At 33.8% G+C, this 17097-nt stretch overlaps 1 protein-coding gene across 2 annotated transcripts in view; it reads right to left on the bottom strand.

Annotated features, from left to right (window-relative positions):
* The window catches only part of ASCC3 (activating signal cointegrator 1 complex subunit 3), a 303631-nt gene that overhangs the window by 82460 nt on the left and 204074 nt on the right, over positions 1-17097 (bottom strand). Inside the window, exons 25-30 of one of the 2 annotated variants that reach the window (XM_081040509.1) lie at positions 16569-16789; positions 15070-15155; positions 12844-13010; positions 12590-12735; positions 12245-12365; positions 9878-10020 (exon numbers count right to left, since the gene is read on the bottom strand). In XM_081040509.1, coding sequence (XP_080896635.1) covers positions 9878-10020; positions 12245-12365; positions 12590-12735; positions 12844-13010; positions 15070-15155; positions 16569-16789 — 884 coding nt within the window. Of the gene's footprint in view, positions 1-9877; positions 10021-12244; positions 12366-12589; positions 12736-12843; positions 13011-15069; positions 15156-16568; positions 16790-17097 lie in introns of those variants that run through there. The other variant, XR_013992773.1, reaches the window with a different exon arrangement.

The following is a 17097-nucleotide window of genomic DNA, read 5'->3' as shown; positions in this document are numbered from 1 at the left end:
ACTTACATTAATGTACAACATTCTACTACCACTCTCGGCACTCCCTATTTCCTTTTCCCTGCTTATTTCTTTCCATATGAATGACCACATTTGGACATATTTGCTTATTATCTATTATAATTAGAATGTTCGTTCCACAAGGGCAGGAACTTTCCCTAACAGAAGGAGCTCAATAAATGTCTGTTTAATAAATTAATCAATGCCTCTCTCCCAAAAGTACTGAGAATTAAAATCCAAGCTTTCTAACCATGCGTCTAAGACCTTGAATGAGCCGGCTTCTGCCTATTTCTCAAACTTAACTTGTGCTACTCTCCTCCTAGCTTATTCTGCTCCAGTTAAACTGTTCTCAGTTCCTTTAACATGCTGTTCCCTTCACCTGACATGCTGCTATCTTCTCTCTTGTTGTAGTAGCTTGTTCTAATGCTTTGGTTCTCAGCTTGAAAGGTCTGCTTTTAGAAGTCTTCTCTGACCATCATTGCATTTTAAAAAGCTTCCCATACCCCATTTCTATTTCATTTCTTATTGGTTTCTTTCACAGCAAATTTTGTAATTTGATATTAACTTATTTGTTTCATCATATACATATTTTAAAATTTGTATCTTTTTCCCTTAAGTTCCTTGAGAATTGGGATCAGTTGGCTAACACAATGCTTGGTGAGTTGTAGACATTCAATAAATATTAAATAAATGAATACTTTACAAATTCTGATAAGAGGTATGTATTGATTTAAGTTAAAAGATTATTATTTTATGGATATTTTTCAGGGGGGGAGAGAAAGAATGCCTGACTGTGTGATATAAGGTACCCTTGCAACTGAAGCTGCTGATCACAAACTGGATGTTATCCGATCTATCTAGGTATATATTTAGATATGTCTAGCAGCATTTAGGTATGTCAGTGCATCATTAGTAGAAATAAAAGGACTAGATGGAAAATATCATGAAAGTTAATTCATGAACATTCTGTGTGTGCGTATTCCTGCCATACTATCCCAACTTCGACCAACCTATGCCCAACGGGATATTCTCTATGTCAAGTTGACTTAGGGAAAAGAGAATTACAAATAACTCTGAATAAGATGGCAGCATGACGTGAAGTACACTGATGTGATGTTGTAGCCCCTTTCAAGGATGACTCTAAGGAAAGGAATAAAAGCTGAATGTCAAGTGTTTATTTCCCTGTCACTTTTCTTACCCATCTTTTTTTAAAAATTAAATTCATTGGGGTGACAATGGTTAGTAAAATTACATAGGTTTCAGGTGTACAATTCTGTATTACATCATCTATGTATCACATTGTATGCTCACCACCCAGAGTCAGTTCTCCTTCCATCACCATATATTTGACCCTGTTTACCCTCATCTATCTAGGTACATATTTACGTATATCTAGCAGTTACCCCTTACCCTCTAGCAACTACTAAACTGTTGTCTGTGCATGACTTTTTGTTTCTTGTTTGTCTTGGTTCTTTGTTGCTTTCAGTTTTATATTCCACATGTGAGTGAAGTTATATGGTTCTCAACTTTTTATGTCTGACTTGGAGAGGCTGTGGAGAAAAAGAAACCACCATACACTGTTGGTGGGAATGTAAATTGGTAAGCCATTATGGAAAACAGTATGGAGGTTCCTCAGAAAATTAAGAATAAAATTACCATATGACTGAGCAATCCCTCTTCTGGGTATTTACCCCCAAAAAATCTGAAAACATTTATCCATAAAGATATATGTACTCCTATGTTTTCTGCAGCATTATTTACTGTGGCTAAGATATGGAAACAACCAAAGTATCCTTTGACAGATGACTGGATAAAGAAGACGTAGCATATATACACAATGGAATATTACAGCGTCATAGGAAAAGATGAAATACTGCCATTTGCGACAACATGGACGGATTTTGAGATTATTATGCTATGCAAAGTAAGTCCCTGTCACTTTACTGCAAAGTCGAGATGATGTAAACTGATGAGGCACACTTTGATTTGTAGTTACTGGATTAGCCAAATCATCAGGAGCTCAGCAAGAGTGTTATTGGAAGAGAGGTGGTGAGACATACAGTTTTATGTGGGTGAACTTTTAGACTGGTCCCAGAATAACAGACTACCTATATCTCATGAAGATAACCTAAAAGTTAACAGCAGTGTGAAAAATGCTGTTAATATTCAAGTGGGCAAAATGACCACCTCTGAGGATATCAGGCTGCTTCACTCTCAGGCCTCAGTATTTTGTGCAATGGGTTCATGTACTAAGTGGTGCCATGGCAGAAGAGATTAAGACTATGCACAAAACACGGACTTTCATTACTAACAATTGTCACCCCAATAAATCTAATTAATTAATTAAAAAAAAACCACGGACTTTCATATCCTCAGGCAGACTCAGCCACTGTCACTGCTCAATGCCTAATATGCCACCAATGCAAACAACCCTGGCCTATTATACGTACTTTACCCATTGGATCAGATAGCTATGTGGTGGCAAGAGGATTATATTTGACTCTTTTGGTCACAGAGGCGTATCTATTTTAGATGATATCTAAAATGGACAGTTTGGATTTTGATTCTCTTTTCCTGACCATCAGTTTCTGCCAGTAGCCTCAAGTAGGATTACTGAATGTCTTATATATCACCATGATATCCCATATAATAATGTTTCTAACTGAGAAACTCACTTCACAGGGAAAGATCAAGATGATGAATGCTGTGGGATCTGCTGGTCTTATTATATCCCTCATTACCCAGAAAGACCTGGTTTTATAGATTAATGACTCAGAGTGGCAGCTGAGAGGCATTACTTTGGCAAGGTTGGAGTGCTATCGTGTAGGATGAGGTGTATGCTCTGAACTAGTAATCATTAAATGATACTATTTTTCTCACTGCCAGAGTATACAGTTCCAGGAACCAAGTAGTCAGTGTGTATGGATGTCTTCTGCAATCATAGCTAATGAACCACTTGAAAAATTTTTATTTCCTTTCCCTGTACTAGCTCTGCTATCTTGGAGGCTTAATAACCAAGACATATAACAATTTACTTGGAAGCTGAAAAAGCCATACGGCCATCTGGGGCTCTCATGTTATGGGGTGAACAAGCAAAATGTAGTCATAGGGTAATTTAGGTGCTTGATCCTGATGAAATTGAGCTGTTGGTATACAATAAAGGAAAGGAAAAACCTGGATGGACCCCAGACAAGTCTTCTCACACCTGTATGCATTTGAAAAATTAATCAAAACAAAACCCTATATATTAAGCATATACAAAAATCCAATGTTTCAGGAATATGGGCTTTGGTTACTTCACTGGATAAAGAATATTAGTTAGCTTAGGGGCTGAAGAAGTGTAGGTGATAGTAGAGAATATAAATCACAAATATCTGTTTGACGCCCTGATCAGGTGCAGAAACAAATCCTGTGGCTTCTGCCCTTGTTTCCTTGCAATCTCATATATGCACTAACTTATTTTAGCTAATGTACTTTATATATTTTAACCAATTTTTGTTTCCCTTTCCTCTCCCTATCCTCCACTGTTGAACATAACATGTTGTGTTGATTGTGGGTAGCTTTATAATTTAGTCCACTGGCTAGAGAATACTGAGATGAAATTGCAAAAGAATCAGAGGGTGACTGGATATAACCAAGAGATCCAGGGTTAATGGAGTCAATGATAAAATTTTTGGTTGACTCCATTGGGGAGGGATGCATGGATTTGGAAAATATGAGTGAGAATTGCAATTTTTAGGAGAAATTTTTATTTTTATTTTTTTAAAGTATAGTGATGCAGAGAATGGTGGATTAATGGTTTGGTCAGTTTAAGGAATGTAGTGGACCTTTGCTATTTGTAGACAGCTAGTGTCTGAACATCTCCTACAAGAGAGGCCAAAGAGGGGAAGATATTCCCTATTCTTGCTGCATGCTAGAGACTGAAGCTCAGACACTCTGATGTTTCTGTCTTGGATTTGAAGCTCGACAGAATGATACAAAGACCCAACAATATTCTGAGGTTAACGGTGGAAGTGGTGGCTGTCAAACTCAGAATCCAAATGGCACAGTAGCATACGCCCACAAACTTCTGAAATCACTGCGAGAAGTATTCATAATGGCAAATATGAAAGGGATAACTTTTGGAGCTTCATTATGCTGCAGTGTGATTTCACATCAATGATACACTTGAAGGGGTCTTTCTGTGTCCTAATACTTTACTTTGAGAGTTTACTGGGTTAAGAAGATAGATGGATAGCTTGTCTTGCCTTTGCTAAGAAATAAAATTCTTTCTAAGTCATATTCTTTCTCTCCATCTTCGGATTTGTGCTAGCTTTCTTTTCTTTCTCTTGTTCTCCCCTCTCCTTCCACCTCCATATCTAGGAACACTTCCTGACTTACTGCCAATCAACTGCAGAATGATTCTGATGCTATCCTATTCCATAGGCACTTTGCTCCATAGCTGCCAGGATAATTGCTCCTGGACTTCCCCTGCCTCCTTCGAATACTCCCGCTGTCAACACTTGAGTCCTACTCAGAGTCCCTATGTTCTGCCACAGAACACCAATTGGACATCGTACAAGGAGCAGCAGCTGGAATAGCACTTCAGCTTCCAGCCCAGGATTTTATGCAATGATTAAAGTACTAAAAAGTCCTCCTATTTTAAGTCAATTATTTTAGGGGATTCAACAATGGAAGCACCTGCCTTATAGGTTTGGCATAATCCGATTGAATTTACACAGTAATCAGTTGCAAACCCTTTGAAATTTTTATTTTGAAGTTAATTGCTTTTAGAGGCAGGAATAAAACAAAGCCTGGGCTGTCTTAGTCTTGGGATGGACTTAGTGAAACGAAATGACATAATTTCTAACTCTCCTATTATGGCAGTAAAACTCTACAAAACAGAAGAAGCCATGCAAGTAAATTCTATGGTTTTCTAATTAGGCTTTGTGATAAAACTTTGTGCTAATAAGAAAATACAAAACAGAGAAGTAATTTTATACAATGGCTGGACTGTCCATAATTCCTTAGGTCTCATACACTAAAATTAAAAAAAAAACCAAACAAGTAGAGCTGTACTGTAGCTGGGAAGAGCACATGAGGTTCACATTTGAAGTGAATGTGAGTCACACATGTGCTAATACATGTACTTCGAGCAAACATCCCAAAGTGTGTTCAATAGGTATGTACTTTGTACCTTGACTTCAAAGAAAAGTCTCCATTTGGAACACTTTTAGGAATAAAACAAAAGAGAAAAAAATGCCTAGATCGATGCTGCACATAAACTAAACTGTCAATATTCCATATATCTATTTTTCAGCATTTGCCCCCTAAGTCAAGATACTGTGTAGACACAACAGGTTGATTATTTGGGCATGTTAATTAAATAGCATAGAACAAGAAAGCTTTTGACAAAATTATTTTGGTCTTAAATTATTATCTTGTATAAATATTTGGTATACACATATATGAAACATTAAGGAAGTAATGATGAAACTTGAAAGATAAAATGATTGCTTTCACTCTACGTCAAGGAGTCATGTGATACCTTTTACATGAAACTAATTTTGAGGTCAGCTACTTATTAGTAAATAATGTAATCTGTGGTCCTATGCAAGAACATTTTGAAATATTAACTATTATATATTAATTACATAATATTCTATAACTAATAATAGTTAACTAATATTTATTAACATATCGCTGTAATACATACAGTACCATCTAACAGGACTACTAACCCTAAATGAGTCATGAGAAGTAGAAGGGGGGAAAATGCAAACTGTTGCAATACTAGTGGGTTACAAACACTGATTTTACTGTTCTTCAGGCTGCATAAAATGAGAAAGGGGAGATATGGAGGGAGGAGGGAGACAATGCAACAATTTTATTACTGATTTCATCTATTTTTTTCATTGTAACTCCAACTAGGAAAACATTAAAACAAAAAACAAAAAAAAACAACTGGAAAAGTATAAAAAAGGAAATGGAGGGAGAGGGAATATCTATAGTTAGAAGTAGTAGAAGGAATCACGAAGAACTATATTAACAGACTGTACCATATCAAATGAAAAACTTCCACTGTAAAAAACTAGTAAAATAAAAAGATAGCCAATGAACTGGCAAAAATTAACGAACAAGGCAGCTGAAGAATTAATATGTATGTGTGTGTGTGTGTGTGTGTGTGTGTGTATGTAATAATAAATATATGTGGAAAAAAGTGATATCATATAAAGTTTTAGATGTGTGTGTATGTGTTTTTCTTTTAAATTTGCTAAGGCTCTCCTAGAAATATATATGAAAAATGCTCTCCTGCAACAGATAAAGCCCAAACAAATGAAGAAACAAAAAAGAGAAAAAGAAGACAATTAGTAAACACATATATGAAAAAAGATGTTCAAGTAGACAAAAGTCAAAGCATACATTAAAGCATTAAAATAAGGGACATTTATTTATAATATATCAAAAAATTACAACAAATGAAAAATGTAGTAAAACTGCCACTCTCATATACTGCTGATAATTCATACATCAGTGGTGATCACATCAAATGGTATAGCCCTTTTGGAAAGGAGCTAGCATAATGTTCTCTAGGTCCATCCATATTGTAGTAAATGGTAAGATTTCATTCAAATGGTATAGCCCTTTTGGAAAGTATTAGCATAATGTTCTTTAGGTCCATCCATATTGTAGCAAATGGTAAGATTTTATTCTTCTTTATGGCTGCGTAATACTCCATTGTGTAAATGTTATATGAAAAGTTACAAAATGTCCATATTATTTGACCCATTAATTTTAAGTTTAGAACTCTATACTAAATAAATAATTCTAACTCCACCAAAAAACTATTAGAAATGATAAATAATTTAGTAAAGTAGCAGGTACAAAATTAGAAGTAGTATGAAATTAATATTCAGAAATCAGTTGAATTTGTAGATACCAATAAAATATCAGAAGGAGAAATTAAGAAAACAATCCCATTAACAATTGCTTCAAAGACTATAAAATACCTAGAAATAAATTTAACCAAAGAAGTAAAAGATCTGTATTCAGAAAATTATAAGACAATGAAGAGAGAAATTAAAGAAGATACAAATAGATGGAAACACATACCGTGCTCATGGATAGAAAGAATTAGTATCGTTACAATGTCCATACTGCCTAAGGCAATATACAGATTCAACACAAATCCTATCAAACTACCAAGGACATTTTTCACAGAAATAGAACATATAATCCTAAAATTTATATGGAACCATAAAAGACCCCAGATAGCCTCGGCAATCTTGAGAAATAAGAACAAAGTGGGAGGTATTACGATACCTGACATCAAATTACACTACAAAGCTACAGTATTCAAAACAGCATGGTACTGGCATAAACACTGACACATAGATCAATGGAACAGAATAGAGAGCCCAGAAATAAATCCATGCCTATATGGCCATTTAATCTATGACAATGGAAGCAAGAATTTACACTGGGGTAAAGACAGTCTATTCAATAACTGGTGCTGGGAAACCTGGACAGACACATACAAAAAGAAATGAAGCTGGACCACCTTCTTACACCATAGACAAGAATAAATTCAAAATGGATTAAAGACTTAAATGTACGATCTGAAACAATAAAATTCCTAGAAGAAAGTATAGGAAAAAATTTTACAGACATCATTTGGAGTAAGATTTTTACTGATATATCCTCTTGGGCAAGGGAAGTAAGAGAAAAAATAAACATGTGGGATTACATTAAATTAAAAATTTTTTTCACAGCAAAGGAAACCATCAATAAAATAAAAAGGGATCCTACTGAATGGGAGAAGATATTTGCCAACAGTATATCCAATAAGGGGTTAATATCCCAAATTTATAAAAAACTCACTCAACTCAACTCCAAAAAAACATGCAACATAATTAAAAAATGGGCAGAGGACATGAAGAGACATTTTCTAAAAAGGACATACAGATGACAAACAGACATATGAAAAAATGCCTCACTAATCATTAGAGAAATGCAAATAAAAACCACAATGAGATACCACCTCACCCCAGTCAAAATGGCTATCATTAATAAATCAACAAACAACAGGTGCTGGCAAAGATGTGGAGAAAAGAGAACCTTTGTGCACTGTTGGTGGGATTGCAGATTGGTGCAGCCACTATGGAAAACAGTATGGAGGTATCTCAAAAAACTGAAAATGGAACTACCTTATGACCCAGCACTTCCACTCCGAGAAATCTATCCGGAGAAATCCAAAACTCTAATTCGAAAAAATTTATGCACCCCTATGTTTATTGAAGCACTATACACAATTGCCAAGACATGGAAACAACCCAAATGCCCATTGGTAGACGACTGGATTAAGAAACTGTGGTACATTTATACAATGGAGTATTACGCAGCCATAAAGAATAAAATCTTACCATTTGCTACACTATGGATGGACCTAGAGAACATTATGCTAAATGAAATAAGTCAGAGAAAGACAAATACCATATGATCTCACTTATATGTGGAATTTAAAAAAAAGAATAAATGAACGAACTAATCAAAAACAGTCTCAGAGACATAGAGAAAAAACTGAGGGTTGCTAGATGGGAGGAGGGGTGGGGATAAGGGGGAAGGTGAAGGGTTAGAAAGCAAAATCAGTAACCATAAGATTGCCACGAGGATACGAAAGTCCATTTGGGGAATGTAATCAATAATGTTGTAAAGATTTTGTAAGGTATCCGAAGGACACTTGTCTCATTAGGGAGACCACCTCAGGGAAGATGTAGATGCCTGATCACTGCACTGTACACCTGAAGCTGAAGCTGAACAATAATGAACGTCAACTACAATTTTCTATATATATATATACATATACAGTATATATATATATATATATATATATATATATATATATACATATATATACATACAGTTACAAGAAGTGGAGTACAGCTTTAGGAATAGAGACAGTGGAAATGTAATGGCTGTATGCGATGTCAGAGGGGTAGTAGATTGGGGGGAAAGGAGGTTATCACTTTGTGAGGGATACAAATGATGAATGTCTAACTATTATATTGTTCTCTACACCTAAAACTAATTAAAAAAAGAAGAAATAATTCTAAAGAAATTGTATAATAATAAAGATGCATGATTATCTTAGAAAATATAATGGAATAGTCACATAGAATATAATTATGTAGACAAAACTACAATTGCTTAAAATTTTAATGATGGTTACTACTTGGTTAAAGGTTAAAAACAGGCTTATTTTTACATACTAGTTTTCTAAATCTTTGAAAATGGTCATAGTATTATATATTTTACAAAAATTTAATTTTACAAAATCAATTATAAGTTCCTTGAAGGCAGTAAACACTCAAGTATTATGAAAACTTAGTGGAATATTAAAATAAACACGTGATTATGTTAAAGGGAAAAATATAGGGATAAATATGGATATAGAAAATAAGTACTTAGAGGGAAACTACTGGAAGAAAATACACAAAAATATTAATAGTGTTCAGGTGGCAGTATTATGCATTTCTTCTTTTGTGTTTTTTCCCCAAGTTTCTGTAATGTTACACTAAACTTTTAGCACAGATTAAAACTAAACATAATTAAATACTGAGTGTACAAAAAAATGTATACACATTTTAAGAAAGGAAAAAACTGGATTAAAATTTTAATACTCAATATATACTGATAACAAAAGATGAATACAGTCCCATTTGACTTCTGCAATTACAAGAATTGCTCAAAGTGGTTACGATCTGGGTAATTTTAATACAGTTTTTTCCTTTCTTAAAATGTGCATACATTTTTTTGGCTCCCCCGGTATGTAATTTCCATTATACTACAACACAAACTAACCTGACACATATACGAAGTAGAAAAAAACCATATTGCTTACCTCTCTTTCATCCATATTCAACCACTGCTTTGGATCTTCTTCAGTAGCCAGAAAGGCTATCAACTCCAGAGCAGTAAGACGAGTTTGACGTCTTGATGAGACAAATATCAAAACAGGTTTGGCTGGAGAATGGCTTCTAATTGCTGTTGAAAAGTTGTGGAAAATAAAATGGTAAGCCACTTACACTGGAATCTGAATTTATTAGAATATCAAATGGATAAATGAAAGCTGATGTTGTAAATGGTTTAAGTGAATTCTTAATTTGGTCATGAAATTTAGCATTGTTTGAGGTACAAGATGGATCAGACAGCATATTTTAGAAAGAATAGTAAAGGAAAGGAAGCTGGCCCTACCTAAGAAACTATATTGCCTGGGATAGGCAAGATTTAACTTTGTAGGTTCCCGGTTCTGTTCTGAGCTGCTGAGAAAGGAGACACTTAAAAGCTGAGACTTTTCATTAATAGCTGTATGTAGATACTAAATCTTAGGTTGAGTTTTCTATTTCCGAGTTGTGTTGTGGCCTACATAAGAAATGATATCACAGAGTTAATTGGTTCTGGGATGTGGAGAGAGTCAAGTGCTGCACAGGTGATAAAAAGTCTCTAAGAAAAGCTACCAAAAAAAAAAAATTCCTTTTATTTTTGCCCTGTTACCAGTAGATGCAACATTAAGAGAGTTTTTATCAATAAACTAGTAAGAGATAAGCCAGAAGAATGTTTTCCTAAACACATATGTGTAAGGTTTCAAGTGGGAAGATAAGAGAATGCAGAAGAGAGCTGAAGAGAATACCACGCCGGAATCTCTATCTGTGTGATGGCACATGGGTAGTTGACACACAGAAGATGAGATGAGTAGTTTGAAAACAAGACTGAAAAAGAAAATACTTAAAAGAGCCACAAAAGTCATTTGACCTCACTGGAAATCAGATTTCCAGAGACTTCAAACTACTAATAAAAGGACACAAGTAGAATATATACTTATGTCTACTAGCTCTGTTAGAACAGTCAGACATATTTAAAATTTTTATTAAAAAAGTTCAACTTGCTTGTAAATTCTTGTTCGAAATGTGAGCTGTAGAATTTCTTTTTACGGGCTAAGAAACAAGGTTAATAATGGAAATACTGACATGACCTTGACTATATTCATACCCGAGGAGTGAGAAATAAATCTATTATAAAATCACATTTCCAAACTCAAAGAAATGTAGTACAAATATATAAGAAGAAATATATTACAAGTATAATGAAACAGTTTATAAAGATATCTGCTGTACCGATACTATATTTAGAGAAGTGTAAGTATTTCAGTTATTTACTATTGATTTACATAACAGAAAATGCTTCATCTCAATCACTGGTATGCAAACAGACATTCCTTAAATAGACAGATATGAGAAACTCAACAATACATACTATGAAACATAACTCATTTATCTTATTTCTCACTCACAGTTTATCAAAATATTACAGAATGCAAATGGCAATGCTTTGATAAATCACATTAGAGGTACACAGTTTTAAATACACATATTAGTACAATATTGGTATCATTTGTACACATAATAGTGAATGAATCTGCTTCTTTTTTAAACCTCAACATTTAATGGATTTTTGCTGCTGCAAGAACAGGTGTGCCTGAACAGCTCACGGCAGATTTATTGTTCATTAGTGATTTTGTACAATGCTTCTGTGGAGGTGTAAATAATCTGAACTGCCAAGATTGGTCTCTAGTTCACAATCAATACTTTGCTTCTGTCATAAGGCTAATTACAGCAGCTAAAAAGTCACCTCACAACTGTTACCTCGCAATCAACAGCAGTTCACATTACAGAATTTATTCTGGATGTTATTTTTAATTGATACAATAAATATTCCTTATGCAGCCCAAACATGTTTCTATAAAATAAGAGTGTTATTCTTAAATCTTTCCTGCTTGCCTAATTTATTAGAAAGGTAAAAACAAAAAACACAACACAGAAACAGAAGCAAAAAAAGTACTGAAATTTGTAAGTTTTATGGTTTCTGATGAAAATTAAGATTGTGTGATTTGGTGTTTACTGTGGCTTCTATTTATCATTTGTTCAAGCTACTACCATACAAAAACACCTTAACAAATTTTAGATTGATTTGATTACTCTTTAAAATTATATACATTTTTCTACTACAAAGACATTATCATTTATAAATCTAACTTCCAATAGTTAATTCGACATATATTTATATTTCTTAACACTTGAGGTAAACAGTTTTAGATATTTGTAGAAGTTGGAACAATATCACCCTTTCAAAGAAATCCAAATTATTTAGAATTCAATTAAAGGATACTATACAAAATGGTTGCTATTCATTCCAAGAATCCGCCGCTTACCCTGAAATGTCGGCTTATTCATACTAGCCATACGAGGACAGTAATGTTGACCTGGGAAGCCTTGAATGTGAACTTCCAGTGGAACTGGGCGTACCGATGGTCGGAAGTTGAACAAGCCCATCTAGAGTAAAAATGACAGATATACAATGTGATATATAGATGATGTATTACAGAATTGGACATCTGAAACCTATGTAACTTTACTAACAATTGTCCCCCCAATAAACTTTAAACAAACAAAGAGAAACCATTTTCAGTTTGGACATGTAAGTGTATAATGTTACAGTGCTTTCTTATGTGGCCACCTAAGCCACACAAATGCCTGCTTATCCATCTTCCACACACCTGACGGATATTGAGCCAGTCAGCAAGGTCTCTGGCATTTGCTAACGCAGTAGATAGTCCAACTATTCTAACAGGCTTTTCTGTGTGCGATGAGATGAAATTTGTTCGAGAGACAATGACTTCTAGAACAGGACCTCTTTCTTCCCCTAGGAAATAGGAATAATATACTTTAATCATTTCAACAAATCCCGATGCTGGCTGATGCAAGTATGAGTTGAAGTTTGTAAAATGGCTTCAGATCCAGTGGTACCCACCGAGTAGATGGATCTCATCTATGATGAGAATTGTGACTTGCTTTACATAGTTCCTATTTTGCCAGCTTCTGCTGACTCCATCCCATTTTTCTGGTGTGGTGACGATAAGGTCAGCTTTAGCAATGGATTTCATATCAGGAGTTACATCCCCTGTTAGCTCAATAACTCTGGAGGGGAATAAAACGAATCCCTTTAACTTTTCAGGTAATGTGACCTTGGAAAGGCAAAATATATCTTTCAAAATAAAATTTTATAGTGCTTAAAACTACTTTATCTCCCTTCGATTTCTGAAATTTTCTGTGATTTGTGTCCAAAATATGTTTCTTAAGAATTTTAAGATTTCCCCTCATAAAATGAAGGACATATAAAATCAAAACACTGACGATTTAACTTTTATGCAGCTATGAAAAGCGTCAAACTTTGCTTTATGTTTACAAAATCTCTGCCCTATGGGATTATAGAGATGAACTCACATCTCTTTCTCCATATGCTGGAACAAAAACCTTTCTAATGAAGCAAAGTGTTAACTTAAGAAAAAAGGAGGTCCTCCACTTTTTCGAGAACCATGTGATTTCACTGATACATGGTATATAAAACTGAAAACAACAAAGGAACGAGACAAATGAAGAAACAAAAACTTATAGACACAGCTGATAGTTTAGTGGTTACCAGAGGGTAAGGGGGGAGTGGGGTGGTAGACGAGGGTAAAGGGGATCAAATATATGGTGATAGAAAGAGAATTGACTCTGGGTGGTAAACACACAATGTGGTATATAGATAATGTATTACAGAACCACACATCTGAAACCTATATCACTTTACTAACAATTGTTACCCCAATAAACTTTAATTAAAAAAAAGACAAAAGGAGGCATTCATTAAAATATGATATGTGTAAGCTTCATTTCTTAGATTGAAATTTTCTATATAAATTAAAGGCAAATTCAAACATATTAGGACACGAAGAAGAAAGCTGGGGCAAATACGTATGTGCCCCCTCATTCTGAGCAAATCCCAGTTTTATAGTAAAAAAAGGGAAATCTGGAAGCTAACTCAAAATTTTAGGGAATCGCTAAATATTTTTTATAGCTGTTTTAACACTTGACAAACAAAAAAAGGGCAAGATTATTTCCTCCTAGCTTAGTTTTCACAAAGTTTTTACTTATTTTTATTCATTTTTACTTTTGGTTATTATTTTGAAAATATAATACATTCATATGGTTCAAAGAATATGTAGTGAATAGTCTCTGTAACATGTCTATTGTTACCCAGTTCTCATTCTGAAGCAATCATATATTTATACTTTTCACCATTTTTTTAAAAACAAAAGGTAGAATACTTATATCTCTAGAAGTCATTCCTTCAATATATAAAGAGCTCTTTCTTTTATAGAGTGATATAATATTTTGTGCTGTGTGAATGTACCATAATTTATTTAGTAATACTCTACTGTACACTACGGTTACGTGCAATCTTGCTATTAAAAAACAGTACTACAATGAATAACCTTGTGCAATATATATATTTTAAAAGTCATTTTCTTATAGGGATTTCTATCATTTGGTACATTATTTAAATGTAAAATGACTTTTAAGCAGTTTTTGGAAGTTACTCTGAAGGATACGAAAAAAAAAATTTCTTTTGTTTCAGAAACAAAATTTATTTCTTTTGTTTTAAAAATTCGGAGAAAATTATCCTGACAATAAAAGTACTCATTAAATGATTTCGGGGGGCAGTGGCGGGATGGCTCAGTTGGTTAGAGCACCAGCTTTCAACAACAAAGTTGCCGGTTCAATCCCCACATTGAATGGTGGGCTGCGCCCCCTGCAACTAAAATTGAAAACGGCGACTGGACTTAGAGCTGAGCTGTGTCCTCCACAACCAGATTGAAGGACAACTTGGAGCTGATGGGCCCTGGAAAACACACTGTTCCCCAATAAAAAAATTTATTAAAAAATAAATAAAAGAGTAAAATAAAATGAGGAATGTCTATAACTATGTTGAGAAATACTGAAATCGGGGCAAAAAGAATCTTTAAAAAAATTCAAAATTACACTTTTCAATCTTAAAACAATGGGAATGTTGGTAACATTTTAGTAGTAGTTACAATACCTTTAAAAGACTATGGAAATCATTGTAAAAGTATTCAAGTATTATGCAAATCTTTTATTTGTTGGTCCTTTTAGATTATTCAAAGTACATATTCTGAAAACAGTAAGAACTTACTTTTTACCAAGTTTTTCTTCTATTCTGACTTTCCAATCATCCATTCTTTCTCGTACTAGGGCTTTTAGGGGTGCAATATATACTGCCTACACAGGAGGGGGTGGAGGGAAGATTCTCATGAAAATAGTGACAGTAGTTTCAAATAAAGGTAAACCATAATACTTATCAAAATAAAACAGTGTAGTTTTAAAATGTATATTTTAACACAGAAAGACTTAAAATTTTAAATGAATGGGAAAAAGTCATTAACATACTCAATTTACATTTACCCAAAGTAAGATGGAAATACAATACATTACAAAAATACTGACAGAAAATTTTAAATATTTTCTAAAAAGCACCAAAGGTGATTTTTAAAAGGTGTTTTATAATTAAATCATCTTCTAAGATAATGCAAAACAATTTAAAAAAATCATGAGAAATATATTACATAAATAATGTAATATATTACATTATTATATATATAATAAGGGTTCAGATAAAAACAAAAGTTACTCCTGGCATTATGATGAAGAGCTGAGCTGTACCTCTTTCCTGAAGACATTTACTAATCTTGAAATTCTGAAGAGAATTAATCTGGTTGTTTAAATTGTAAGGTAGATTTTATGGAAGATGCCAGTTGTGTATTTTAGGTATTCTACCTTTTATTTATTTATTTTTAAAAAACAACTGGTCTTAATCCAAATTTACATACAGATTACTCACTAAACAAAAAAAAAATCTTTCCTTTATAAAATGTTTCAAATTTAGAGTAGAGTTCTACTGGTGTATTAACATGTCTCCTAATGGATCAATAATCACATAATAGACTGAGAAGTAGGACAACTTAAAGTTAAGCAGGGAAGAAGAGCCACTAATTGGAAATCACTGAAAAAGGAAGTTAAAACATTTCTGCAATCATAAATGATCAAGAAAATAGCACATAATTCCAATCCAACATACGAATTAGCTTTCTTACAAAATAGTGTTTTTAAACTGTGAGTACTTCATATTTGAAGAATGCTTAAAATCAATACTTATTGGACTGGCCATGTTATTTTATATTAACTAAAGGATATCATGGCCACTTGGAGAAAAGTGGAAAAACAGCTACATTTCCTGAGTATAAACAAACATATTTGTTAAAGTATTAGCATTTCCTTCACAGCCAAACGATTTGGATTATGAATCATTACATATCTTATAAATATCGCTACCAATTAGGTATCTTACAATGAAATTACCAATAAAGTGTAGATATCTTATAATGATGAAAGGACATGTGAGCATCCATGTGTACTTTGGAGATCGAACTAGAAGACTCCAAAGTTTAAGGTAAATTTTCTTGTGGCTAATTATTTGAACAATGATCTCTGCCTCCTCCGCCCGCCTCAAAAAACTTCCTAAGAGAATTACAAAGCTACTCACTGAGTCCTGCAATATATTTAGACCAGACTAATTCAAAGATTATTAAATGCCTTTTCTAATTGAATGTAAACATGTAATTCTTTCAAACAGACCTTCGAAGTAGGGTACTTGCTGAAGACTCTGAAAATGGCTAATTCAGCTGCAACAGTCTTTCCCGATCCAGTGGGTGCTCCAAGCAGGACATTGCAGTCTGTGTGATACAGTGTATGAAATATTTGTGTCTGCACGGGGTTAAAGTGGCTAAAGTTGTACAGCGCTTCATATGCTTCACACCCCAAAGCTGTGACTGGTAAAGGCTGAAGATCCAGTAATTCTGAAAAGACACAGCAGGTACTATTAAACAATAACTGGGAAATATGCACAATACTGAATACTGTATCTTAGGAATAGATTAGAACAATCCTTAACTTTTTAGAGGGTAAATAAAACAGCTTAAAATAAATTCTTATATACTAGTCGCAAATCTTTTTTCCCCCATTACCACATTTATAAGACTGATACATTGGACAGTTTTCCAGAGGAGTTCCACATAAGCCTGCTATAATGCTATATCTTTCTTTTGCAATCAGAAAAGCAATTTGAATGACAGGTGTATGAAAACAGGCATGTTACAGAACAAAA

This window comes from Rhinolophus hipposideros, assembly GCF_964194185.1.
Source record: "Rhinolophus hipposideros genome assembly, chromosome: 3".
Taxonomy (NCBI): Eukaryota; Metazoa; Chordata; class Mammalia; order Chiroptera; family Rhinolophidae; genus Rhinolophus; species Rhinolophus hipposideros.
Note: the sequence above shows the minus strand (reverse complement) of the source record. Positions and strands in the feature narration are given on the sequence as shown.